This window comes from Mesoplodon densirostris, chromosome 3 (genome assembly GCF_025265405.1).
Source record: "Mesoplodon densirostris isolate mMesDen1 chromosome 3, mMesDen1 primary haplotype, whole genome shotgun sequence".
In the NCBI taxonomy this organism is placed as follows: Eukaryota; Metazoa; Chordata; class Mammalia; order Artiodactyla; family Ziphiidae; genus Mesoplodon; species Mesoplodon densirostris.
In genome coordinates, this window is record NC_082663.1 from 14,588,560 (window position 1) to 14,616,148 (window position 27,589).

At 43.8% G+C, this 27,589-nt stretch overlaps 1 protein-coding gene across 2 annotated transcripts in view; it reads right to left on the reverse strand.

Annotated features, from left to right (window-relative positions):
- RETREG1 (reticulophagy regulator 1) overlaps nucleotides 1-27,589 on the reverse strand; it is a 127,322-nt gene that overhangs the window by 77,027 nt on the left and 22,706 nt on the right. For both annotated transcript variants that reach the window (XM_060092749.1, XM_060092748.1), the window contains exons 2-3: nucleotides 20,544-20,650; nucleotides 15,112-15,142 (exon numbers count right to left, since the gene is read on the reverse strand). In XM_060092749.1, the coding sequence (XP_059948732.1) occupies nucleotides 15,112-15,142; nucleotides 20,544-20,650 (138 nt within the window). The remainder of the gene's footprint in view (nucleotides 1-15,111; nucleotides 15,143-20,543; nucleotides 20,651-27,589) is intronic.

The following is a 27,589-nucleotide window of genomic DNA, read 5'->3' on the forward strand; positions in this document are numbered from 1 at the left end:
ACTGAAAGCACTTCCTGTGCTTTAAATGACGTTGGAGGGCTCTGAAAGTTGAGTTTAAAAATACTTTCTAAGAATACAAGCCAAATGACTGCAGGATTATAAGTTCTCTCTCCCAGTTGTTCAGGTATTAAAAACAGGCACAAGCAGGAATAGCCTTCAAAAAAACTGAAACAGCACATGAGTAATGCAATCTACCCCAATAAAGGATACGACAAAATGGCCTTTTTCCTCCTTTTACGATGTACCTCTAAATCATAAGGTACCCTCCCATTCCCCTCCTTCCTGTATGGTCCCTTCTCTTTCAAAAAAAATTTAAAAGGACACATGACTAAAATGACAAGTGAAGGGCACATTCTTGGATTCCTCCTTTAGAAGCAGTGCTCTTGCTGCCGGAGGCACGGAGGCTGCCTAGAATCCAGCTTCCCCAGCAGGCATTCCAGCATTTGCTGAGTTATATTATACCATCTTCAATTCTCCAGAGGAGAGTTATGGATGGAAAGCAAAGAGGATCACCTGCCCAGGTCCACCTCTCCCCTGGACATCATCCTGCCCCCTAGTGACTCTCCCTGCAAGTTCTACCCAGTGACCGGGCAGCGTGGACCATAGCAGTCCCGCCCTGCTGTGTTCCCCATCTTCTCCCACACGGTCACACCCTTCTATCACGAAAACAAAACCACACAAGAGAAAACCAAGCTGTTCGCTGTTCACAACAGCCAAAAAAGTGGAAACAATCTAAGTGTCCGTCAAGTAAAATACTGTACGTCCAAATAACGGAATATTACTCAGCCATGAAAAGGAGTGAGGAACTGACACCTGCTACAACATGGATGAACCCTGAAGACATCCTGCTAAGTGAAAGAAGCCAGGAACAGGAAGGCCACATATTGTATGATTCCATTTATAAGAAATATCCAGAATAGGGAAAGCCCACAGAGACAGGAAGCAGATTAGTGGCTGCCAGGAGCTAGGGGGAGGGGCGCATGGGAAGTGATTATGGAGATTATAATTATGGGGTTTCCTTTTGAGGGTGACAAAACTGTTCTAGAACTAGACAGTGGTGATGGCTGCATGACATTGTGAATGTACTAAATGTCACTCATAGTAAATTTTACACGATGTATATTTTACCACAATAAAAAAATGTAAACAACAACAAAAGACAAGTTGCTGCTTTTCCTGGCCACTGTTGAGTCTCTCTGCGTTCATTCACCACTAATATTTTCTAATACGTGGTTCACACGACCTACCTCCATTTTCTCAGCCCTCATCTCATCCTTAAGCCCCTGAATTCGTATTTTTACCCCCAAAGACCTCCTCTTCCTCTGCACGTAAACAAAAGCATGGACAACTATTTACAAAGGTCTCTACAGATGTTTTAATAAAATTTGCTCTTGGAAACTGTTAATAGCCTCCTTCTTGAAATAATATTTGCCCCTGGCTTCCAAGTATGGCGTCTTCAGGACTCTTTTGGACCATCTTGACCTCGTGTTTTCTTTGCAAGCTCTCTTATGTGCCAGTGGGAACATTCCCCCAGGCCACCCTGGGCTCCCTGTCCTTTCCCAGTGCTTCGTTACCTCGCCTGGCATCACTCTAACCCTCGTTTCAGGACGCAGTTCTCCCACATACTGGGGGGTCCAACTGCCTTTCCTCAGTGGGTGGAGATGTGAGTTGGTAAACCCACCCTCGACATTTTCAAACCAAGCCGGGTCTTTCATATCATAAGGAAGAACACTATGGGAGTTTCCTATTGCTGCTACACAAATGATCAGATTAGTGGTTTTAAACCGCACAGAGGGGCTTCCCTGGTGGCGCAGTGGTTGAAACTCCGCCTGCCAATGCAAGGGTCATGGGTTTGTGCACCGGTCCGGGAAGATCCCATATGCCGCAGAGCGGCTGGGCCCATGAGCCATGGCCGCTGAGCCTGTGCGTCCGGAGCCTGTGCTCCGCAACGGGAAAGGCCACAACAGTGAGAGGCCCACGTACCGCAAAAAACCAAACCAAAACAAAACAAAACAAAAACCGCACAGATTTATCATTTTACGGTTCTGGTGATGAGAATCTAAAATGGGTCTGCCGGGCTGCATGCTTTCTAGAGGCTCTGGGGGAAGAACTGTTTCCTTGGCTCTTCCACCTTCTAGAGGCTGCCTGTCCCTAGCTCATGGAACCACACTCCATCTTCAAAGCTATCAGCATCCTCTCTCCTCTCTCCTCTCTGCCTGCCTGCCTGCCTCCCTCTCACAAAGACCCTTATAATTACACTGGCCCACCTGGATAATCCAGGATCAACTCCCATCGTAAAGATCCTCAATTTAATCACATCTGCAAAGTTCCTTCTGCCATGTTAGGAATATAATCACAGGTACTGAGCACTAGGTGGGTGGTAGGGGGATTATTTGGTCTAGGACATACTTTGGCAGCCCTTTCTTTCCTACACGTTGCTAACAAGCAGGGACCTTTGCCCTCAATATTTCACAGGTCAGTTGCTGGCCTGGGACAAACAACTCACAAGAAGTTCTCTCTCCATGAAACTGCAAATTAAGACATTTTCTGGGATTCTTGATTCAAGGTTATTTAGAGCTCTGTGGGAGGGAAAAATCCATGGGTTTCCATTCATTTCCAAGAGAGGGAAAAGTACTAAGTCAGGGACCAGCAAGGGAAGGAGACTTTTGGAGAGCACGTAATAAAGAACATTCAGAAGATTTCTTGAGACACTGGATAGAAATATGCAGTCAACAGGGCGATACACTCAAAATACTACTGAGTTCTTGGAGGCCTCCAACATCAGCCTGTTTCTAAACTGAGAAGCAGAGTCATCTGTCATTGTTTTGGGCCATTTGTATGTGAATTTCCTCCCCACCCAGTCTGTCTTATTCTCCTTTGATGCAGCCTATCACTACTCTTCATCCTTGTTCATTTTTTCACCCCACCTACGTTAAAATGTGTGTGTAACCTGGCACAGACCTGTACAGATAGAAATGTAACCTTTAATTGGATCTTCTTATTGTAACTGAAGCAACACTGATGTTTTTGTCCTGCTGAAATGTGCACGTACTAAAATCACTGGTGCCACGCAGCTAGGCTTCAACAGCAGGCACGTTATCCTCAGCCGCTCCAACACGCTGACGGCCCAGCTCTCCCACACCCTCTAGTGGCGGCCAGCCCTAGAACACTGCCAAGCGCGCAAGGAAATCATTCCAGCTGTCAGAGCCCAGGTGTTGATGCAGTCTTTACACAGGCTTTCAAATATACAGTATTCTGGCTTAGAAAACCATTCACTTTATGCGTTAGGCATTTGCCTTTTCCCTTTTTGTGATTGTTGGTACTGTCATACAGTAAACTCAGAAACTCACAGAAGCAGTAGACAGTCCGGTAAAAAATGTTCTTAAGTCCAATGAAAAGAGAGCATATAAATCAATTGAGGTATAGCCACATGATGGAATATTATACAGCAACAAAAAAGAAGGAACCGCAGTTATACACAGCAACATGGATTTATCTTTTTGTAAAAGTTTAGTGGTAAGATATTAGTTCTGGAAGACTACATAAATATGGAACCATTTTTAATAGACCTCAAAAGTGAAATTTTTATTTAGGAATACATGTATATGTAATTTAAATATATATGTATACATACACATATTTATATACATATATACACATATACAAATATTTATATACATACACATATATTTATATACATTTATATACATATATACATATAAATACATATACATATATTTATATGTGTATACAAACATACACACATATTTTTTTTAAAGCAAAGGAACAAAGAACACAAATATCAGGACCGTGCTTGCTTTTAGCCTGGGAAGGCAGCAGGAGAAGGTAAAGGAGATGCAGGAGCATCAGTCCTGTTTGGGGGAAAGTTCATGATTATCTGTTTTATTATAATGACTACAACTTCTGTGTATGTTACATATATTCTTCAATATATAAAATACGATCATTAGGGCTTCCCTGGTGGCACAGTGGTTGACAGTCCGCCTGCCAATGCAGGGGACATGGGTTCGTGCCCCCGTCTGGGAAGATCCTACATGCCGCAGAGCGGCTGGGCCCGGGAGCCATGGCCACTGAGCCTGCGCGTCCGGAGCCTGTGCTCCGCAACGGAAGAGGCCACAGCAGTGAGAGGCCCGCGTACCGCAAAAACAAAAAAAAACAAAAAAAAAAACCCCAATCATTAAAAGATAATTTAGGAACACGTGTAGGTAGGTAGGTTGGATAGACTGACAGCTGACCGATGGACAACTGACAGCTGATAGAGAGACTGGCTGGCTGACCTACAGAACCCAGGGATGGGATGTTCAGAGGAGAACACACTGTCTTCCCAGGTTCATTCTTGTTTGAATTGCCCAAAGACTACAGTTTGGAGTATAAGGATAGAGATATAAATCTTCCTCTGGAGGATACAAAGAGTTTCCAAATTTTACTTAGATAGGCTTTCTGGGGGCATCTAAATCATGAGGATATGCACGCAGGCCCTTCACCTGGACCTGTCACTTAGCCTCAGAAAGGAAGGGATCAAGAACTTTTATCCCACCCCTCGAACACCACCTAACCTTGGAAATTCATCATTTTAATGTATTACTCAATAACACGTTAGTCATTTTGCTTTGCCCCAATCCTATGAAGCTCAGTATCAAGTGACACTTGGGCTGGCCAGGGCCCCCCTGTAATGTCTCTGACGTACTCCTGAGGCTCCCGCCCCTCCTCTGAGCCCCGCTGCTTCTCTGCACTTTGACCCTGACCTGTTTCCAAGGCCTGGGCTGTGCCATCTGTGTAACCAGAGCCCCATTTCCGGTCAGCAGCTCAGGAGCTGGAGCCCGTACATGAACTGAATACCTGAAGTGGTGTGTCATCTCCCATGTCCAAAGTCACAGGCCTCACCCTGACTGGCAGGATGCTCTCTCCTTTTTTTTTTTTTTTTTTTTTTTTTTTTTTTTTTTTTTGCGGTATGCGGGCCTCTCACTGTTGTGGCCTCCCCCGTTGCGGAGCACAGGCTCCGGACGCGCAGGCTCCGGACGCGCAGGCTCACCGGCCATGGCTCACGGGCCCAGCCGCTCCGCGGCATATGGGATCCTCCCAGACCGGGGCACGAACCCGTATCCCCTGCATCGGCAGGCGGACTCTCAACCACTTGCGCCACCAGGGAGGCCCTGCTCTCTCCTTTTACTGAGTATCTTTCATCTCTCTTCATGTTAAAGGCTATGCATGTTCATTATAGAAGTAAAATGTATTGATAATAAAGATAAACAAAATCAAGAAAACAAAAACCACCTGTCTTCCCTTCGCAAGAGCTACCAGACATGTTCAACACATAACTGTAAGGTACTGTGCATTATACCTCCCTGCAATGCTTTAAATCTACAATTTTTTTTACAATTAGCAATAAATGATACATTTTCATATCTCATATCCCATTTTCATACTTTCACAATACGATCTTAATTAGCTACACAATATTCCATTTATTCTAGTTACTACAGTTGCATTAAAAAAAACTTACTAGTATAAAACAAAAATAACCATGCCCCAGGGCCTTTGCACTTGCTGTTCCCTCTGACTAGAAACTCTTCAACCAGACATGATTCACAACTTCACCTCTGTCAAGTCTTAGCTCAAAACTCTTCTTCAGTGAGGGCTTTCCTGAGCACTTTAATACAACTTGACCCTCACCTCCCACCCTCACACTCCCTGATCCCCTCTCCTGCTTCAGTTTCCCTTAAACATCGTTCACCACCTAACATTATAAATTGTAGTAATTTATTTTCTGGCTCACTCACTAGAATGTGACCTCCAGGAGGACAGAGTTGTTGCTTTTTGTTTAATTCTACTAATGCCTAGAAGTACTGGCAATAAAGGCACGCAATAAATATTTGTTGAAATGACGAATGAACAAAATCAGATATAATTTTACAAAAAGACTGGAAAAAATAAAATTGAAAGTGAGTTTAATTTCTGGGTGATGGGTTTATAAGGTTTGAGTATTCCTTTTTATAATAAGTTCCCTATATTTTCAGTTTTCTAAATTAGCATGTATTACTTTTAAAATCAAGAAAAAAGTTATGTTTTAAATGCTATTAGGCAAATATGACTATAAATATTGTTTAGGAACAATAGAGAGAGAGAGACAAAGAGAAAGAGAAAGAGACAGAAAGACAGACGGACAGAGGACAAAAAGTTTCAAATACCTGTGAAGTCTTAATTTATGTTCAAATAATCACAGCATAGGCCAGGGAAAGTTAAGAGAAATATTAACTACTAACCATTCTTCCTTCTTGGTAATTTAAGTTTATTGAAGCAAGAATGCTACTAGGTAACAATTAGTCTAGCTTAATTACTTGATATATTTATAAGTGAACTACATTCTCAAATCCTTAGTAATGCAGGATCCAGTACCTAATCAAACCTAATAAGCAAGGAGCCTAAGAGAATCTGAAAACAGATTAAAATGATCAAAGCTGCAATTTTTGTTTCTTATGAAGTGGCTGTAGACAGCCATGGTGAAGCCATAGAAAACAGTGATGTACACACATTTTTAATTAAGCAAAGATGAAATAGAGCTAAAATAATGGGGGAAAAACGCTGACTGGACTCGTCATTGAATCAGATTATGGAATTACATTAACTTTAAGAAATGTCCCATATTATCAAAACTGAAAATTATAAACTATAATAAAATATAATATTGAGTGCATTTTACTTAGGAGCCCTGAGTATTAAGTCAGGGGCTGCTGCTCCCAGCCTCACTGAGAGCCTGACTCCTGGTTTCCTGCCCACGTTTTGACTTGATAAATCTGCTTGAATATAAGGAGAACATGTTACTCATAAAAGCAATGTACAGCCAGGAACAGGTCTAACTATTTGTCTCCCTTGTCAATGAAGCCAGTGGGCTATGAAATGTACTTCCTGTTTCATCTTCTTTCTTGATTTTCTTGAGGTATAGTCGATGTACAATATTATGTAAGTTACGGGTGTACAACGTAGTGATTCAGAGTGTTTTAAAGTTATACTCCATTTACAGTTATTAGAAAATATTGGCTATATTCCCTGCGTTGTACAATATATCCTTGTAGCTTATTTATTTTATACACAATAATTTGTACTTCCTGTTTCATTTTATTTTTAACACCTAAGAAACAGATCAGTTGCTGTTGTGAAGATGGCCGTCAGTTTCAGGGAGGGCTTTTAGCTTGAGGGGCTCCTGAGGGGAAAAAACAGCCCTTAAAGTTCCAGCATGAGGCATTTTTAGGAAGTCAACACTTTTTATGTAGAGACCCCCACTGATGGTGAAGAGATAAGAAGCAGAATTGTCCCCTTCGTCCTCAAACAGCTTTCAAAACGGCTTGTAGTCCTTTGTTCCGCACTTGTCTTCAACTGGTCTGATTGTCAAAGTACAACTTTTAAAAATGAACACAACAGATTGGAATCTGGGTGAAGAATTCTAAGCCACATCGCAGCCGTGCTGCCTAAGAGCTCACCATCTCTCGGTGGCTGAATGGGTCCGTTCTTTCCGGAGAGAGAGGAATAAAAGGGCTTCAACTCTCCATTGTGCGATATATGACTACAGAATTGTGCTCAATTATTATTTTTGAAAAAAGGAATAAAAGGCCTATTCGGATTTTTATGTTGGCAGCATAGAGACTTTCAAAGTGGTGCTTTGCCCCCAGGCTGGCCCAGGCAACTCCAGCCAAAGACTCCCCAAGCCCAGATATGCTTGTGTTAAAATCCAGCATATTCTGAATTTAAGTGAATTTTTTTTTCCGAGGAAAAGAATTTTTCATTTAATCCAATCAAATGTAGCCTTCATAGCAAGACTTTCTTTTAAAACTCATGGAGATGTGGCTCCCTAACTGCAGTTCTGGCTGAAGTTAAAAAATAAAGCTTCCAAATAGTATGCCTTCTTAGAAAGGTTACAAAATACAAGTTATAAGGTGACTTTAGACACTTTTGAAAATACTAAAACTGTAAAATCTAGTAGTTTCAATGCATGAGTCAGAATTACTGCTGTGCCTAATAACAAAGAAAGAAAGAAAACTTTTTAGGCTGCCATGTGACTACTTAATGCTTTTGACTTGGTGATTCATCCCGTCTGTGGAATTCTGATGAGTGATGACGATTCATAAATATAGAATACTCAGTTTTCATACTAAATTCTATTCCTCAGAGGAGACAAGTTAGCAAATGCTAGATGACTTCTCACTTTTACCGGAAGCATGGTGCTGCGCTCAAGGATTTAATTAATTAGACGGCTCTTACCTACATGCTCCAGTTTCCACATTGGTTCTGGGCCTATGAGGGGGGCAAGCTCGGGACTGGGCTTTTCAACCAACAATTCTTGGCTCCTTTTCTCCAGAAAAAAATAGAAACAGAACACTTTGGCAATTATCTGGAAGTTGACAAGACAAAAAGGCATTTCATCTCACCAAGTAGGGCCACAGAACTGCTTCTCTTAAGAGCAGGTGAGAGAGAGAGAGAGATAGCTCAGAGGAGGAGTCCCAGGATTTGACCAAGCTGCAGGCAAAAAGCCCACAACTCCTGCTAACTCCTGCTGGCTCTAGAAAGACTGCGTCTGTTAATTCTCTGCTGTGCCCACCCCAAGAGTCAGCTCAAGGTAAGGCAAAGTAGATCTGATGCCCTTGTTACATTCTTGGAAAGCCACTCCCCACTTCCTGTGAAAGACACCGGCTGAGGCATCAGGATTCTGGCGATGTCTGTTATTAAATCCCAGAGTTCTCAGCCGTAATTTCCAAAACCTGTAGTGTTGATGAAAGAAGTGTATTTTCTGTAAATTGACACTGAACAGTAAAACAGGATTTATGATGAGAAGAGCTCCTTCATCTGGATTATAATGTACAAAACTATTAAAGAATTAGGGAAAGAAATTTTGAATGATCGATATATACGTAAGTAAAAGTACTTTTTTCTAATTTATACTTCCTTAGAAAAACCAGGCCAAACTGAAACCAATTTTATGTTTTTAAAGGTAATGGGCACAATTTCTCCTTTGTTAACAGAGGCTATTATTCAGTCAGCGGCCACAGTCACACGAGAATTAAGAGCCATGATAGCACGGGTCAGGTTTCATGCCAAGACTAGGAACGAGCCATAGAAGATGTTAATTTGGTTCAGTTGACAAACTGCTCTGCATAAATCCTGTTCATATCGCAGAGCTGGGGCTTACTGTTTAGTAAAGAAAAAGGTCAAGCACCAGCCCTTCTCAGGACTTACACACTGAGAATCACATTTGCACAAAATGAACTTTCCAGGTACAAAAACTGATATGTGAATGGCATCTGATTAAAATGATCCAATTTTTATTGTTGAAGACATCAGAAATTTGATGCTGGCTTTACTGTTATTTACTAGTTAGGTATAACATGTTATACTTGTGAATACCCTTCTTGTACATAGACATCACCATCTTCGTGCTAAATTTTGGAGGAGATGCTTTAAGCTTAGCTGACAAAAGCAACTTTTCCCAGTGTCTGTGAAATAAGCCATTAGGATTATAGGAAGGAAAAAATTACTTTCCTTTCCAGTTTTACTGAGATATAATTGACATATAACCTTGTGTAAGTTTAAGGTGCACAGTATGATGATCTGATAGATGTACATATTGTGAACTGATTACCACAGTGGATAGTTTACACTTCCTTCACCTCACATCATTACCATTTTGTCATTGTGGGGGTGAGAACATTTCAGATCTACTGTCTTAGCAACTTTAAATCACACAATATGGTATTGTTAGCTAGAGTCACTATGCTGCACATTAGTTTCCCAGAATCCATTCATCTTATAACTGGAGGTTTGTGCCCTTTGACCAACACCTCCTCACTTGCACCCCCAGCCCTGGCACCTACCAATCTGCTGTTTCTTTTTTTTTTTTTTTTTTTTTTCTTTTTGCGGTATGTGGGCCTCTCACTGCTGTGGCCTCTCCCGTTGCGGAGCACAGGCTCCGGATGCGCAGGCCCAGCGGCCATGGCTCACGGGCCCAGTCGCTCCGCGGCATATGGGATCCTCCCAGACCGGGGCACGAACCCGTATCCCCTGCATCGGCAGGCGGACTCTTAACCACTTGCGCCACCAGGGAGGCCCTCTGCTGTTTCTTTATGAGCAACTTTTTTAGATTTCACATAAAAGGGAGATCACACAGTATTTGTCCTTCTCTGTCTGACTTATTTCACTTAACATACGCCTTCCAGGTTCATCCATGTTGTAGAATTTCCTTCTTTTTTAATGGCCGAGTAACATTCCATTGTGTATATATACCAATTTTCTTTATCAGTTCATCCACTGGTGGATGCTGAGTTGTTTCCATATCTTGGCTATCGTGAACAGTGCTGCAGTGAACATGGGAGAGGTGTGTGCAGACATCTCTTCAGGACAGTGATTTCATTCCCTTTGGATCTAGACCCAGGAGTGGAATTACTGGACCGTCTGAATGTTTTATTTTTAGTTTTTTGAGCAACCTCTATACTGTTTTCCATAGTGGCTGCACCAATGGACATTCCTGCCAACAGTGCACAGAGTTCCCTTTTCAAGGAGCTCCTTTTTAATGGAAAAGCTCTACAACAGCATAATGAAGGCAGAGTGGTCCATGATTTCATCCACCTTTTGAACAGTGAATTTCACGGCCCTTAAACAAGCCCTACAGAGAAAAGGCCTGGTTCATTCTGAGCCTGAGAGCAAACCACTAATGCGATGTTGGGAAGAGGGACAATTAAGCCTGGCTGACAGACCTGGGAATCCAAGCTGTGCAGGCTGTAATGGGGGGTGGGGAGGGAGGAGAGGGGGAGAAATGCTGATCTCTTTTTTTCCCTTTTTAACTTTTTAAAAATAGATTCTATTATTTTAAAGCAGTTTTAGGTTCCCAGCAAAATCAAACAGAGGGCACAGAGATTTCTCATATACCCTCTGCCCCCAGACACACACAGCCTCCTCCCTCATCAGTGTTCCCCACCAGGGTGCTGCATTTGTTACAACTGATGAACCTACACTGACACGTCATAATCACCCCAAAGCCAGAGTTTACATTAGGGGTCACACTTGGCGTTGTACATTCTATGGGTCTGGACAAAAGTGTAATGACCTGTATCTACCATGAGAGTAACATACAGACTATTTTCACTGCTCTAAAAATCCTCTGTTCTCGGCCTATTCATGCCTCCCATCCTCGCGAGCCCCTGGCAGCCACTGATCTTGTTACAGTTTCCGTAATTGTGCCTTTTCCAGAAGGTCTTACAGTTAGAACCATAGGGTATGTAGCCTTTCCAGATTGGCTTCTTTTGCTTAGTAATATGATTAAGGTTTCTCCATGTCTTTTCATGGCTTGATAGCTCATTTCTTTTTTTTTTTTTTTTTTTTTTTTGCTGTACGCGGGCCTCTCACTGTTGTGGCCTCTTCTGTTGCGGAGCACAGGCTCCGGACGCGCAGGCTCAGCGCCCATGGCTCACGGGCCCAGCCGCTCCGCGGCATGTGGGATCTTCCCGGACAGGGGCACGAACCCGTGTCCCCTGCATCGGCAGGCGGACCCTCAACCACTGCGCCACCAGGGAAGCCCGAGAGCTCATTTCTTTTTAGTGCTGATTAATATTCTATTGTCTGGATGGACCACAGTTTATTTACCCATTCACTTACTGAAGGACCTCTTTGGTGGCTTCCAAGTTTTGGCGTTATGAACACAGCTGCTATAAACATCTGTGTGCTGCTTTTTGTGTAGACCCAAGTTTTCATTCCTTTGAGTAAATACCAAAGGGTATGACTGCCTGACTCTATGATAAGAACATATTTGGTTTTGTAAGAAACCACCAAACTGGCTTTTAAAGTGGCTGTACCGTTTTGCATTCCCACCAGTAATTAAGGAGAATTTCCATGTACTAGAAAAGAAGAAACATCTAGTTTCCTAAGGTGGAAAGTGTTTGCACTGATGTTACTTCTTTTGCTGTATGCCTAGGGTTTACCCACTTAGCAAGGTACTGTAGTTGAGATCATACTGTATCATTTTTAGGATTTAGAAATGTTGATTTCTAACTCCCGCCAAATGAGGGCGAGATTTCTGAGCTAAGCACCTCAGACCTTGTAAGGGGAAAGATCCTAATCCCACCTGCCTCACAGGAGCAAAACAGCACCTCCTCCTGCCTGCAAAGATCCTCCTATCCAGCACTGTATTTTATTCTTCAAATAAGGTGGTTTTGAATTGTTCAATGTTAAAAACATGGCACTAGCAAGTACCAGATGCCAAGAGTCACTGTAAATAACAAACCAAATCATCGTCAAAGAAACTAGAGGAAAACATATTTCAATTTCACATCTCCAGCGTGAACAACAAATCAGAATGAAATTACACAATGGAAAGTGCAGTGAAGAAATTTTGGGAAGTATCCTTTCTAGTGTGAATTAAATCACTTTGAAAGAGGCACTGGCCAAACAAAAAGGTAAATGGATAACAATATGAAAGGAACACTAATCCCCCTCAAATCACATCATAGACTTCTTAGGGCTGGAAGAGATATTCAAGATGATTCTCTCTCACCTCTTCACTCAGCAGATAAGAAAACTGAGGCCAAGAGATAAGTGAACTTGGCAAGATCACTAGCTGCAGGGTTGGGACCAGGATGGAAAATGAGCTGCATCTGGGCTTCCCTGGTGGCGCAGTGGTTGAGAGTCCACCTGCCGATGCAGGGGACACGGGTTCGTGCCCCGGTCCGGGAAGATCCCACATGCCGCAGAGCGGCTGTGTGCGTGAGCCATGGCCGCTGGGCCTGCGCGTCCGGAGCCTGTGCTCCACACCAGGAAAGGCCACAACACTGAGAGGCCCGTGTAACGCAAAAAAAAAAAAAAAAAAAAAAAAAAAAAAAGAGCTGCATCTGAACATCCATCGGGGTGATCCTGAAGTAAATGAGACCCTCCCTAAAAAAAGGCTATTATTTCCATGATCATGGCTTCTCTGGGGGTACAGAGGCAGCTCCCCAAACAAGTGGAATATTATAAATCTTTAAAAAGCCGCATTATAAGGAGCTACTCGCTCCCTGACCAAACCCAACACTGGCAAAGTGAGAGCCTTGGTCCTGCTGTGCTCACTAATAGCTAATATTTCTTCCAGATCCTTATCAAACATTCCAATAATTTCTATGTTAAGAGGAAGTGCACACTGGGAATTCTCCCAGGCAACTTATAACTACTTCAGAAGGGCTGTGGACAGCAAGGGCTTCAGCAAAGCCCTTGGCGGGTCAGACTGAATATCAGTAAATCTGAAAGAGTATTGCTTTGAAGAGCTTTTAAAATTTTTTTTTTCTTTTGTGGTACGCGGGCCTCTCACTGTTGTGGCTTCTCCCGTTGCGGAGCACAGGCTCCGGACGCGCAGGCTCAGCGGCCATGGCTCACGGGCCCAGCCGCTCCGTAGCATGTGGGATCTTCCCGGACCGGGGCACGAACCCGTGTCCCCTGCATCGGCAGGCAGACTCTCAACCACTGCACCACCAGGGAAGCCCTAAAATTTCTTTGAAATTACACTAACTCACTTGGTCAGATCTTCTTCCTCCAACCAGAATTAGGGAGCACGCTCAATTTCTTCACCTGACAAATGGGGAAACACCTGCAGAGAAAGCTTAAGACACTTATCCAAGGAGGCCCAGTGTGTCTGCAGGGGCAGGACAGAAGCCAGGACCTGGACTGTCAGGCCAGGGGTGGGTCTGTGTCTGGAGGATCAGGTTTCCCTTCTTATAGCTAATATCTCCCTCTGCTGAGTTTTTGGCAAGTTTACATTCTGCCCATGAAAATCTGGGCTCCAAAATGAAGGAACAAGCACTCAGAAGTGAACTCGTCATAAAATTAGCCTTTACACATGAAGTAAGCATTATTTTCACGAGCACAGCTTCTAAGAGTACATTATAGGGGTTTCCCTGGTGGCACAGTAGTAAAGAATCCGCCTACCAATGCAGGGGACACGGGTTCGAGCCCTGGTCCGGGAAGATCCCACATGCCCCAGAGCAACTAAGCCCGTGCACCACAACTGTTGAGCCCGCGTGCCACAACTGCTGAAGCCCACGTGCCTAGAGCCCGTGCTCTGCAACAAGAGAAGCCACCACAATGAGAAGCCTGCACACCAGAACGAAGAGTAGCCCCCGCTCGCCACAACTAGAGAAAGCCCGCGCACAGCAGCGAAGACCCAACGCAGCCAAAAATAAATAAACAAAATAAAAAAATTTATTTAAAAAAAGAGTACATTATATACCAGGTTATGGTTTTTTTCATGGATTTTTAAAGGCATTACTTTGTTTCCTTTGTGAGCCTTCACTGCACGTTGCCCACTTTGATGTAAGTCGAGCACCGAACCATCCCTCTTTCAGTCCTACAAGGGTATTCTTAAAGCAGAATTTAAACAAATAAATAACTACAAAAATTCATTTTACTGGAATACTGATCCTTACATTTTCTTCACTTTTCCACTTCTCATATGCACAGTTGGTGATGTGAATTCTGATCCTCTCATCACCTGCCCCACCTCTTTTCTCTTCCATGTGAGAAGAGAGCCTTTACTTCAGGATGGGGGATGGCAAATGAAAAGGGGGCTCATTTGCTTGTGGCTGCACAAGGAACCCAGAGTCCTGTGGATGTTCACTGCACCCTCCCACCTACAAGCCTCTCACCCCTCTTCCTCGTCTCCTTACCCCAGAGTTCTCTGAACCGACAGCCTGGTTAGCCTTCGGGAATGTTCCTGCAGAGTTCCAGGACATGGGGTTGCCCTGGTCTTCCCCCACTACCGCACGCTGCTCAGGCCCCAGAATGAGGTCTGAGAGGAAATCCCCAATGAAAACACCCCCATCTCCCCCACCTATCTTCACACATTATGACTCTCACGCGTGCACATGGCCCAATATTACAGCAAGACGTGAACCATTTCCTAGAACGAGTCCTGATTTTATCCTCGGCCTCACTTCGACTGTATTTTTCTTTATGTTCCCACTCTTGTAGATTACTATGATCAATCCTGTCACTAAACTATGGTTTCAGAGATGCACCTTGGCGGCCCGGTCACCTCTCCCACTTGCCCTCCATTAGCCATAACATGAAAAGAAGGTTCCCTACCTTTCACTGAAGCTTCTCCACAACTGTGCACCTGCAATAGGAGAAGTAAATGTGAAAGGTTAATGGAGGTATTTTCCTCTTGAGGCATTTCTCAACTTAGAAATATTCTGAGCTATTTAAAATGGACCGCTTAGATCTTAAAACTCTAGAAACGATCAGTTCATACAGCGTATACTTCTGCTACCATAACTCATTCAGGCAAGTTGTCCACAAATATCCATTGAGATTCTACTATATGCAAAACACCTGGATAGGTACCACGGAAGATGGAGCACCGTGTAACACATGGTCCTGCCTCGGGGACTGTACTGTCCAATGGGGCAGACCGAACCCGCACTCAAGCAAATCTGAACCGAGGTAGGCGGTGTAGGAACTCTACAAGAAACATAAGCCAGGGGAGTTCAGGGTGGAGAGAAAATGTGGCTGGTCAAGAAAGCAGCAATATCAGGGGTGGTATTCAAGGGGAACTCTGAAATGGTACTGACAAAGGAGAACTGAAACAACCGCTATTTGAGAAAGGAGATTTTTATCTGTTCATTCTTTAGGTGTTTTGAGCCTATATCTATGCTCAAATGAAATCAACATTTATATACACACACACACATACACCTAGATCTCATTTGCTTTCTTAATTCTCCAATGACTTTCTTCACTGGACTATGCCTTGACACTATACTCCCCGCTACCAGCTTTAATGAAGTTCAAGAAAAGAAATGGCCAAGAGATGGTTTCTGCTTTTTCCATCGAACAAAAGCCAAAGATGTTGTCCCTTTTGTTCTTCAGTGTCCCCTAGTAAAGATGCATGTGATAAATTCTTCTTAAAATTCAGCCGCAGGAAAAAGTTTCTCCAAACTGCTTGCATCCTTTTATCAGATTATTAGAATTGTGCCATGGATCTGGTTTTGCTTTCTATCTAGATGAACAAAGAAGATGTAGTGTATACATATATTACAATGAAATACTATTTGGCCATAAAAAAGAATGAAATCTTGTCATTTGTGGCAACACGGATGGACCTGAGGGTATTATGCTAAGTGAAATAAGTCAGACAGAGAAAAACAAATATTGTATGATTTCACTTATATGTGGAATCTAAAAAAACAAGTGAAGAAACAAAATAGAAACAGACTCATAGATACAGAGAACAAACATAGTTGCCAGAGGGGAGGGGGTGGGGAGATAGACCAAAACAGGTGAAGGGGATTAAGAGGGACAAACTCCCAGCTATAAAATAAATACGTCATGAGGATGTAATGCACACATACAGCATCTAATTAATAATATTGTAACAACTCTGTATGGTGACAGATGGTAACTGGTCTTTCTGCAGTGATCATTTCACAATGTATAAAATATTGAGGCACTATGTGGGACACCTGAAATCTGAATAATATCGTGTTAATTATAACAAAAGCATTGGAAAAATGAGTACAGTTGCTGGCTAAGGGAGCGAGGACGTCAGAACGGTGAGGACAGCAGCACCGCAATCGCTGAACGTAGACCAGGGCCGGGCAGCACAGGGCTGAGGACGGTGGGGTGTAAGAGGCTGAGCAGGGGCGCGCTTGAACTGGAGTCACGGAGCAAGTGCAATGGGAGTGAGGGGCCGGGGGGTGGGGCCGGACGGGAGGAAGCACCGAGGACTGACTGCCAGCCTTGCAGGGGCTGGAGACAGAACTTGCGAAGGCTAAGGTCAAAGGCACAGGGATGGTCTCGGGGACCGAAGCCGGGCTTCACATGAGCCATCAGGGCACAAGCGGGAATGACAGAGCATGGCGTGGGCACAAAGGCCTACAGTTCATAGGCCACAAATGTAGGTGGGTCCACGTTCAACCACGACCGGAAGGCGGCATCAAATGGATGGTGTAGATTTGGCAGGAGGAAAGGCATAAAGGGACAGTGGTTGGCGATGCCTCCACAGGTGGCATGCGGGAACCTGCTGAGCCCTCCTCCACTGCCCAGTGCAGTCGCTGAAGAGCATCTCACGGACAGCGGGGTGCGGAAATTACTAGTTCTTTGGCAAAGAGAGAGAAGGAGAAGGTGGTCGAGAAAAACTGAAGGCCGCGGGAGGAGTTTCCCACACCGCAGAAGCATCCCCAGAGCCCAGAGGAAGGGGTTAATTCTGGGGAGCACACAGTCAAGCGCACAACAGCGAGACCGTGAGAGAGAAATCCATCACGGCCGAGGGCGTCCACACCGGTGACTCAGAAACCAGAGACACGGGGTCCCTGGGTTTCGCAACGAGTAAGTCCTAAGAAGGTATCGCCACACTTCTGCTCACCTATTTCGTATTAAGTACCTAAGACGGTATTAAAGATATGATGGAGGGAGGGGAGGGGTACAATTAAATCTTAACAAGAGAATCTTAATCCCTTCAGCCAAAAATGCTGTGGGAAGCGGGGAAGCTGGTGGAGAGGCGAGGGGCCAGATGACCTGGGGGTCCTTTCCTCACTGCTCCTGCCATAGGGCCAGGGTAGCTTGTGAGAGCCCGGCAGTTCTGGATGAAGCCATGGAGCTACCATCCCCGCATCTGGATCCAACTTGAAGCTGGTTCTGCGCCTCCCAGAGATCAGGTCATCACTGCAGGGCCTTGGGCTGAAGGGCCTGCAAAGCTAGGCTCTGCCGACCACGCATGGGGCTCAGTGGGCCTTTGTCCTAAAAGACTTGACTGCAGAGGACGACGTTGGCACCCATGATGCTTCGGCCACAGACCGGGAGCACTGGGAGACCACAGCCAGGAGTCCTGCTTCTCCTTTTTTCCTCATGCAGTAGAAACACTGTATTCAGAGCAATGTCCCCCGTTGAAAACTCGGACAGAAAGACTGGCCTGTGACAAATGCCCACCCTACGGGCTGGAGCGTGAGAGGTGGACTCGGGCAGAGAGGCACTGGTGAGAGGAAGGCGCTCAACACGGGCCGACTGACGGGTGAACAGACCCGTGCTGCTCCGGCCGCAGGTCGGAGCTGGAGAGAGGGGCCCGTTACTGACTGAGGTGCTTCTGTTTCATGCTCTTGTCTGACCCTTAGACAACCCTGTGGTATCAGGAGGATTTGCCATTTCACAGGATAAAGAGGTTCGGATTATGTAGGAGGCTGAATAATGCCCCCCAAAGGTATCGGGTCTTAATTCCCGAAACCTGCAACACGTTACTTTATACGGAAAATGGGATTTACCAAACGTGACGAAGTTATGGGCTATGAAATGGGGACACCGTCCTGGATTATCCAGGTGAGGCCCAAATGGAATCACAAGTGTCCTTGTAAGAGGAAGGCAGAGGGAGATTTGACACAGGCAGAGAAGGAGGTGATGGGACCACAAAGGCACAGACTGGAGAGATGCCCTACAAGCCAAGGATACCAGGAACTGGCAGAAGCTGGATGCTCAAGGAATCTGGGAGCGCGGCCCTGCCCACACCTTGATTTTGGCCCAGTGGTACTGACTATGGACTGTAAAAGAAGACATTTCTGCTGTATTGAGGCACCAAGCTTGTGGTAATTGGTCACCGCAGCCATAGGAAACCAATACGGTCTTTGACGGGGCCTCTCCACAGCTGAGAAATGGAGCCAACTAGCTCTAGAAGACTAGTATGCTTCCCACCCTACCACCCTAATTTTTTAAAGGACTGAATCTTTGTAGTGGAGAGCTTTCCTGCAACTTAATATGAAAGTTGCACGCCTGCAAGAACATCAAGCTGGTGAGGCAACGCAGGGAACGGTCCTCGTGAGAGTGAGAGAAGGACAGTCACGATGTCTTTCCACTTCATCCTTGCCCCCCCCCCCGCCATTTTTCCCCTCCTTATAACTTGTGCCCAGACTGGGACCAAATTTGTACACCACTGAAAACATCGAGATGCTCAGCTTGCTTTGTGAGGTCCCTTGCCCTACTGAGCTAGAATGACTGCAGGTAAAATAGGTTAAGTGGCTACTTCTTCTAAGATTCCTCGGAGGGAGCTCCTAGAGGGTGAAAATGTTACCAAGTCTATTTGAGAGAAACAGGTTCTCCTCTTATCAGTTATGAATCAAGGCAGAAACACAGGTATCGCCATGCGTTGATCTCACCAACCCCAGCACAAAGCCCTACAGCTTGGAGATGTCCCACCTCTAGGCAGAATGAATACATCTGGAGTAAATAGAAAGTAGCAGGCCAGGTGCCTGTTAGGGTTAGAAGGCAGAGAGTTAGGTGTCTGTTCTCTGAAACAGAAGAGAGGTGGGTGGGAGGAGGAGAGGGAGAGAAGGAAGAATGTGTACAAGAATATAAACTAAATCTACAGATTCAAGAAAAGTAATATCCGGGCAAAACCCACCTGTTCACCTTCCCAGAACAGTGAATGAAGGAATCACCTTCAAACCTTGAAACACACCCGTGTAAAACAATCTTTCTAAATGGCTTACACATGAGTTAGTTTAAGAACCATAAAGACTTAAAATATAAACCAGATTTAAAGCGCACCATAGAACACTATGATGGTACATCCATAACAGATGATGGTACATCCGTAACAACCTAATATCCCTGGTCCCAGGGTCAGTGCTAGGGAGGAAAGGGTGCCTCCCACAAGCAGCTTCAGTATCCCCGCCAGGGCTAGGACCCTGGACAGTTCTTCTGTGCATCCACCTATATGGACCCCTACCAAAATTATCCCTTCATCTGGGGTTACATTTAGTGGAATCAACTGCTTCACTGTAACCCCCTCTTAGCTGTTTTTGATCAAATCAATCTTATTTCACTTAATTTCATGGGGCTCAATTATTCCAAGCAGGGATTCTTGTCTATCTACAAAAACTAGCTCAAACCCTGGTAGAAAGAAGCTCCTCCAAGGACGGAAAAGCTTGACTCAGATTTATGATCTAGTTAAATTACTCAGAAAACCTTAAGCACATTTTTTTTTAATAATTCAAGTTCTCACTTGAATTTTTTGAAAAATTTGGTGTTTAAAATGAATTTATTTTTCAATTCATTTTTAAAAATGAATTTAACCGTTACTTGTTTCTAAGCCCTGAACTTATTGTTTTTCTCCACAGAGGCAGAGAAAAAATTTATATAAACTAGTCCATTTTCCAATGGCCCAGTTTCATCATGTGGGATGTAATAAATATTTAACTGTTATCCTCACTGCAGCCTACTTGAATACCAAAATGGTATTTAAAATAACGGCACTTAGAGCCAAAGGAGAAACCAACACACACAAACCTTTTGCCCAGCAGCAGTAGCTATGACTATGGACAACATCAGTTAAATAAATAATAAGTAGTAAATAAGTTTAATAAATTTAAAAATAATATTTAACAAACATTCAAAATAGAATAGTCAGTGCCTATATAATCTGTTATTTTGCTCCATTTCAAAGACCGCTCAGTTAATCTGCCTATACAAAGGTCAGACCTTCAGGGTCTAGAAAATTAAATACCATAAAAATGAATACTGAGTCTTCTTACCTCTTGTTCTAGACAAAACCATATCCTTTATTATTTGCATAATAACACGTCCAAGGATCATGACAGAAATCAGGTGATACACTCTCCATGGAGTCAGTGCAAGGAACCTATCACAGCAAAAACAGACAAATCATTATTTCAACTTGAGGATTGTACCTTGTTTTAAAAATTAGGTTTACTTTCTGCCACAGAAACAAAAAAATACATTCAATAATGACTTCACTTGTCAAAAGCACCCTCAACGTGACCACATGAAAGTTACTTAATAGGCATCAAAGTCAGGGAAATAAAAGCACTGGAGCCATGTGTACTTTTGTGCCAGGCTTTCTGCTCTAACCTCCAATCTGGGCAGAAGATTTGCTATTTTGGGTATGGCCCAAATATCACTCTGCTAACAGATGGAATAGAACTGACCTGCAGCAGAATTATGATGGGCTAAAATTAAAAAGGCAGAGCAGTAGGGTTTTTTCACGCACAAGAGAAGCTAGAGTAGATGCCCTTTACTTGCTGTCCTCTGTCTTACGGTTTTCTCTTATGCCACATCCACTTCTTTAACTCCTACCCCCCCACCCCACCAATCTCTTAAAAATAGCAGTTATTAGGGATCCAATTTGCTAGCCCTTTCTAAGATCACTGCCCTTTTGTCTATCTGCCCACCTCGTCTCCAGAGGGAAACAAAGAATTCTTTATCATGAACAGCACACAAACCCTACAGTACTTTTTGTTTTGTTTTGTTTTTGATTGGGTTTATAAAGGAATGGAATGGCAAGGAAGTCACAAGGAGCTTTGAGCCTTCATATAGAGGCTGAAGCCCATTCTACATAAATTAGTTGGTTAAGCTACCAATTAATATTGACTTTGGTGTAATCATAACTTAGAAAAATCAATTTAACAGAAATGTCATTTAATACTAGTTGTAAGGCAGTGTGGGATGTATAAAGAAGCAAAGAACACATGAATACTGCCTTCTAGGAACTTACTTCCTCATCAGAGAGATGAACACAGGCTGCACTAACCAAGTCCAAGGCAATGAGTCTTGGTGCTACAGCAAGACGTGAGCAAAGAGCAAAGAGAAGCAAAGGAGGAGAAATGATTAGCTCCAAATCAGGGAAGATTTATAAAAAGTGGCATTGAACTTGGTCTGGGAGGATGGATGCAATTCAGAGGAAAACAGAAGCTGTTCCAATTGGAGGATACAACATGAGTGGAAGATAAGAGTCAGGCAAGGGTGAGGTGTGCCTGGGGCATGCAAGTGGTCTGGGATGGCCCCTGCGGAAGCAGAGGGATAAACAACAAGAGAGTTGGGAGACTGGCAGAGAGAAGAAATTGAGGTGCGAGGCTGGGGGCAGACTACGGCAAGCCCTGAAGGATATGTAAGGAGTTTAGCCGTCACTACTGACAACAGAGAGAAAGCCAACGGTATAGGGTAGGTAAATGAAATGATGAGTGGTTTAGGGAAATGCCTGGGGGCAGCAGAGAGGATGAGGTGGAGTAGAGAGGAAGCAGGGAGGCCAGGACGTCTACTAGAAGGTTATGCAATGTGCTTGGTGAGAAGTGGTCAACGTGAGATGCTGGTGAAGTTGTGGGTAAGACCTCTCCCAGCATGCGGACAACCCAATTTCCATGTCTGGTTCTAATGTTACCTATGTGTGTGACCTGGGCCAGAGTGGGTAGAATAGGTCAGTGCTTCTTTAATATTGGTCTGCAACTGCCAGCAGCTTGGCTGCCTGGAAAGTTTGTTAAAATACAGATTCCCAGACCCCAGGGTCCTCCCCCACCAGATCCTCTGAAACAGGTGGTCTAATTACTAGTGTTTACATTCAATAAACATTGATGTATGAGGGCCTACATTGTGCCAGGCACTGTGCTACCAAAAAGGAATAAATGGTGAATAATATATGCAGAGTAAGAAGCAGACCTAAAAGACAACCCACAATGCCAACATCCACATCTTCAGTAACAATAACTGGTTCTTCCACTATGGGTCTAACACTTGCTCTATTTTTGAGCTCTTATGTTTGTTTTAACCGGAGTTGTTTTTTTGGTATTTATTTTCTTTTTGGCTTACCTCCTGGCTGTCAGTTTATGATTAATTATTGTGCTTGCCTGTGTGCCAGTCTCTCTGTTTTCCCCACCTCACACTGAAGTGGCAGTTTTCAAAAGTTTTGATAGTGATCCACCATAAGAAATTCATTTATCTCTAAATACATACAAATGAAACCAAAGTTTCAAAAATAATATTTATCCTTACAATGTGTGATGCCTTCTGATACTTTCCTCCAATTCCATTATATTTTTAAATGCCGACTCTGGCTCACTAAAGTGACTCCACAAGCGAGTTATAACTCACAGTGTGACTCACATGGCATCGGAGGGAATCTGCAACTATTAGATTAGTATGTTTCATTAGAATGGCCTTCTTTGCAGAGTCAGGCAAAACCCTAGGAGAGAAAGTTCCCACAAGTTTAAAGGTCTTTTGAGCTAGCCAGGAAGCCATTTAAGTATCTTTTAAAAACCAGAGAAACGCAAAACCAACTGAAGCAATGAAGGTCATTAGTTATTCTTTTAGTGGAAATTACAATCTTCCAGGAATAGAAAAATTAGGGAATGACAGGACTTTGACCCACCGCCCTGGCTGCCGGAAGCTCTCATTTAGAGGACGTTGCCATAGCAACTCCCAAGAGCACTGGGCATGCCCACCCCCCGTGTTCCCTGGGCCAGGGTATAGTTGGCATCTTGCCCAAGGGTCTCATTGGTCATTAAGAATCCTCAGCCAGATGAGAAAGCAAACCCAACAACTACTTGGGATGGAAATGCCATACCTGTATGGGACTGCATGTCTCCTTGGTAGATGAGCATCTTTGCAGCCCAAGAATTAAGCATAGACATGTTTGAGAAACTAAGTCCTAATAGTAATAATTTGTACTTAGAAAAACCTGCACGTATTTGGTATTTTAATTATTTTTACTGCCTACGATAATTCGTCTCATGGTTCCAATTTAAAATATGTAGTATAATTTAGAGTTGTGATTTGAAATAAAGATCTTAGGAACACCTATGAGTTTATTTATTTTACAGGAACTGCCTAATATTGGGAGATCTTGGTTGTTAGACAAAGTCATTTTTTTAAAAACTTCTATTTTGGTAACTTTCGAATATATACAAAAAGAGAGACCAAAGTATAATAAACCCAGCCTCAACAATTCTCCATTCATGGCCAATCTTGTTTCTTCTATATTCCCACCCACCAAGCTCCCCTCACCACATACACACCCAAATTATTTGAAGCAAATATCAAGCATCATATAATTTAACTTGTAAGTGTTGTCATTTATCTTCAAAAACAAAAAAGCACTTTTTAACCTAACAACAATACCACTATCACACCTAATAAAATTGCTTTAATTTCTTAGTGTCATCAGATACCTGTCAGCATTCACATTTGCCCAGTCATCTTTTACACATGTGTACACACGTGACATATACACACACACACACACACAGAGTAAAAGACTGAAACAGAATCTGAAAAAGTCATACATTGAAACGGATAGATGTGAGTTTTAAGTTTCCTGTAATTTATAGGTCTCCTGCCCGCTCCCCATCTCTCTATCTCTCTCTCTTTTTTATTTATTTAGTTCTTTTGCTTAAAATTTCTGTGGAAGAAACAGACTCATTTTGTCCAATAAAGTTTTCCAGAGTCTGAGAATCACCCCTTGTACCCTTGTGGTTTAGTTTAACATTTTCCTTTACCTCTTCTGCAGACTGTAAAAGTTGGCAGTTGCATCTAGAGTCTTGACCAGATTTAGGTTCAATTTTTTTTCCTATAGAGCTACATGATAGGTGGAGGTGTGTGTTCCCATCAGGAGGCACATACTGTCTGGTGTCTCTATTTTTGTGACATTAGCAGCCATTCATGATGACTGCCTGGCATTAATTCCTCAGAGACTACCCAGGGGTAGGAGCCCTTCATTCTTGCTACGGGTATTAGCTGGGTCACATCTATAAAGAGAAACTTCCTTTCATCAACTGACCGGAAGAGACGCATCTCATGGGAAAGGCAGGATCAATGCTTGATTCTTCCTCTTTATTTACCAGCCTTCAAGATAATGAGACAGTTCCTTAGTATCCCCTAAAGGCAACAAAGTTGGTTTGGGTCATTACTTTTTTTTTTAGTGTTATTGTGAATGATGTGCTCCAGCCCGCTGCAGTCTCGTCCCTACTGACCATCAAGTGGCCCATCTTGGCTGGTGGAAGCGTAATCAGGTTGGTTCCTGAGTCTCTTAGAATAACCTTAGTAACCTTTGATAATGAAGTACTTTAAAGGGACAGGGAAAATATAAAATTTACAAATGCAGTTTAAAATGTTGAAAGGAGTACAGTGAAACTTTTTAATAAAACCAGTCATTCACCAAAGACCCTCTTGAAAATGCTTGTTCAAGTTTGATCGATTTATAAACAAAATAGTAAGTTATATTAGCTAACATTGAAAGCTCAAAGAAAAACAAGGGTTTCAACCTTACTTAATCAAAATTTATTTTTTAAAAGGTAGTTGAACAGGGCTTCCCTGGTGGCGCAGTGGTTGAGAGTCCGCCTGCCGATGCAGGGGACACGGGTTCGTGCCCCGGTCTGGGAAGATCCCACATGCCGCGGAGCGGCTGGGCCCGTGAGCCATGGCCGCTGAGCCTGTGCGTCCGGAGCCTGTGCTCCGCAACGGGAGAGGCCACAACAGTGAGAGGCCCGCGTACCGCAAAAAAAAAAAAAAGGTAGTTGAACAGAATTGTTTCAAACCAATCTTTTTTTTTATATGAAAACTGTCTCATAGGACATCAAAAAAAAAAAAAAATCCCTGTCTGTGGGCCGTAAGCAATTCTGAGGCTGGTGTTCTGTGGCACCACTCAGAGAAAGACGATACTTTCATCCAACCCGTGATTCCCTCAGTGAGAATCACACATCTCTACTGAAATACATCTCATATCGGGGAGCTCAGCACGTCTTCGGCATCCAGTTGCCTACTGTATCCTTTTACTACTGGGGGAAGGGGAAATTCACTTTTCATTCCATAACCAGTGATTAACAGACACTGGGCTAGTGGCAGGGACACACTGATGACTAAAACCCTGTGAAGCCGGGAAGCAGACAAGTAAACAACTATGTTTAACCCAAGTATCAATACTTTCCAAAAGGGAGTGGGAGCAGGAAAGAGGGCCGAGAGCTGCATAAGGAAGGCAGAGTGAGCTCTCGAGAGAAGGTGGGTGTTTAAGCTTTGCCTCCCTGGAGCAGTCAGACTTTGCCAGGTGGAAGGCGCCAAAGGCCTTCCAGGTCGGGAACAGGGCAAGCACAGAGAACAGCAAGAGTGTGAGAGGCTAAAACAGAAGAGTGAGAAGGTGCCCCTAACGCCGGCTTCCCTTGGCCCGGCGGCGTCTAGTTCTGCCCTCCAGACCACAACGCAGTGAGCAAAACCGCCGATGTCTAGTGAGTGCGAGCACGGTTCTAGACATCATTTAATGTATTCCCTCATTTCATCCTTACAACAATCCCATGAGGAAGGTACTCCACTTTGCAGATGAGCAGGAAGGGGTTCAGAAACTTGCCCAAGGCCCCAAGATCAGGGGAGGCGGGGCCAGGATCCAGGAATCCAGACAGCTTGGCTCTAAGCCAACTCTCTCACCACTCTGCTAAATACCTCCCAGACACAAGCGCCTGCCTCTTCCACCTCCTGTTATCACAGGAAAATAGCTGGAAGGGCTGTCACCAATTTTCAAGAGTATGTCTGCTCAGGGTGGGATGAACTGACTGAAGAGATGCCAGGAGCGCTCCTCGAAGACACCAGCCACTACCACCAAGACTTAGAAAGCGAGGATTATGTTCACACCTCTTTAGGACACACATCCCTGGTCCCTTCACCTCTTCCCCAGGCGTCCCATCCCTCCTCTGGCCAGGCTCCAGGTGTGACTCTTTTCAGACCAAATGCTCCCACTGGCATCTGGTCCCTACAGAGTGGGGGGGACCAGGAGGGGCCTTAAATCCATTTGTTCTGGACTCCATAGCTCTACTTATACAGTTTTTTTTTTTTAATTAATAGGCTGTTTTTTTTTGTTTGTTTGTTTGTTTTTTTTTGCGGTACGCGGGCCTCTCACTGTTGTGGCCTCTCCCATTGCGGAGCACAGGCTCCGGACGCGCAGGCTCAGCGGCCATGGCTCACGGGCCCAGCCGTTCCGCGCCATGTGGGATCTTCCCGGACCGGGGCACGAACCCGCGTCCCCTGAATCAGCAGGCGGACTCTCAACCACTGCGCCACCAGGGAAGCCCAATAGGCTGTATTTTTTAGAGCAGTTTTAGGTTTACAGAAAAATTGAGTAGATTGTGCAAAGACTTCCCATATATCTCCTCCCCCATCCTCCCATCCCCCTACAGTGTCTCCTAGTACTAACATCTTGCTTCCGTGTTATAACATCTTGCATTTGTTATAACTGATGAACCAATGTTGATATGTTATTAACCAAGTCCATAGATCACAGTAGGACTCACTCTTTGTGTCATACATTCTACGGGTTTTGACAAATGCATAATGTCACGTATCCATCATTATAGTATCATACAGAGTATTTTCACTGCCCTAAAAATCCCTGTGCTCCACAAATTCATGCCTCCCTCCCTGCCTATAAACTCTGGTGACCACTGATCATTTTACTGTATCTACTAGTTTGTCTTTTCCAGAATGTCATTTAGTTGGAATCATACAGTATGTAGCCTTTTCAGACTGGCTCCTTTCACTAAGTATTTACTTAAGTTCCTCTGTCTTTTCACGGTTTGATAGCTCATTTCTTTTTATTATCAAATAATATCCTGTCATATGATGTACCACCGTTTATCCATTCACCTCATGATGGACATCTTGGCTGCTTCCAATTTTGGGCAATTATAAATAAATAAAACTGCTCTAAAAATGTGTGTGCAGGATTTTGTGCGGTCATTAGGTTTTCAACTGATTAACTCATTTGGGCGCAGCCTTTTTTTTTTTTTTTTTTTTTTTAACAGCTCTA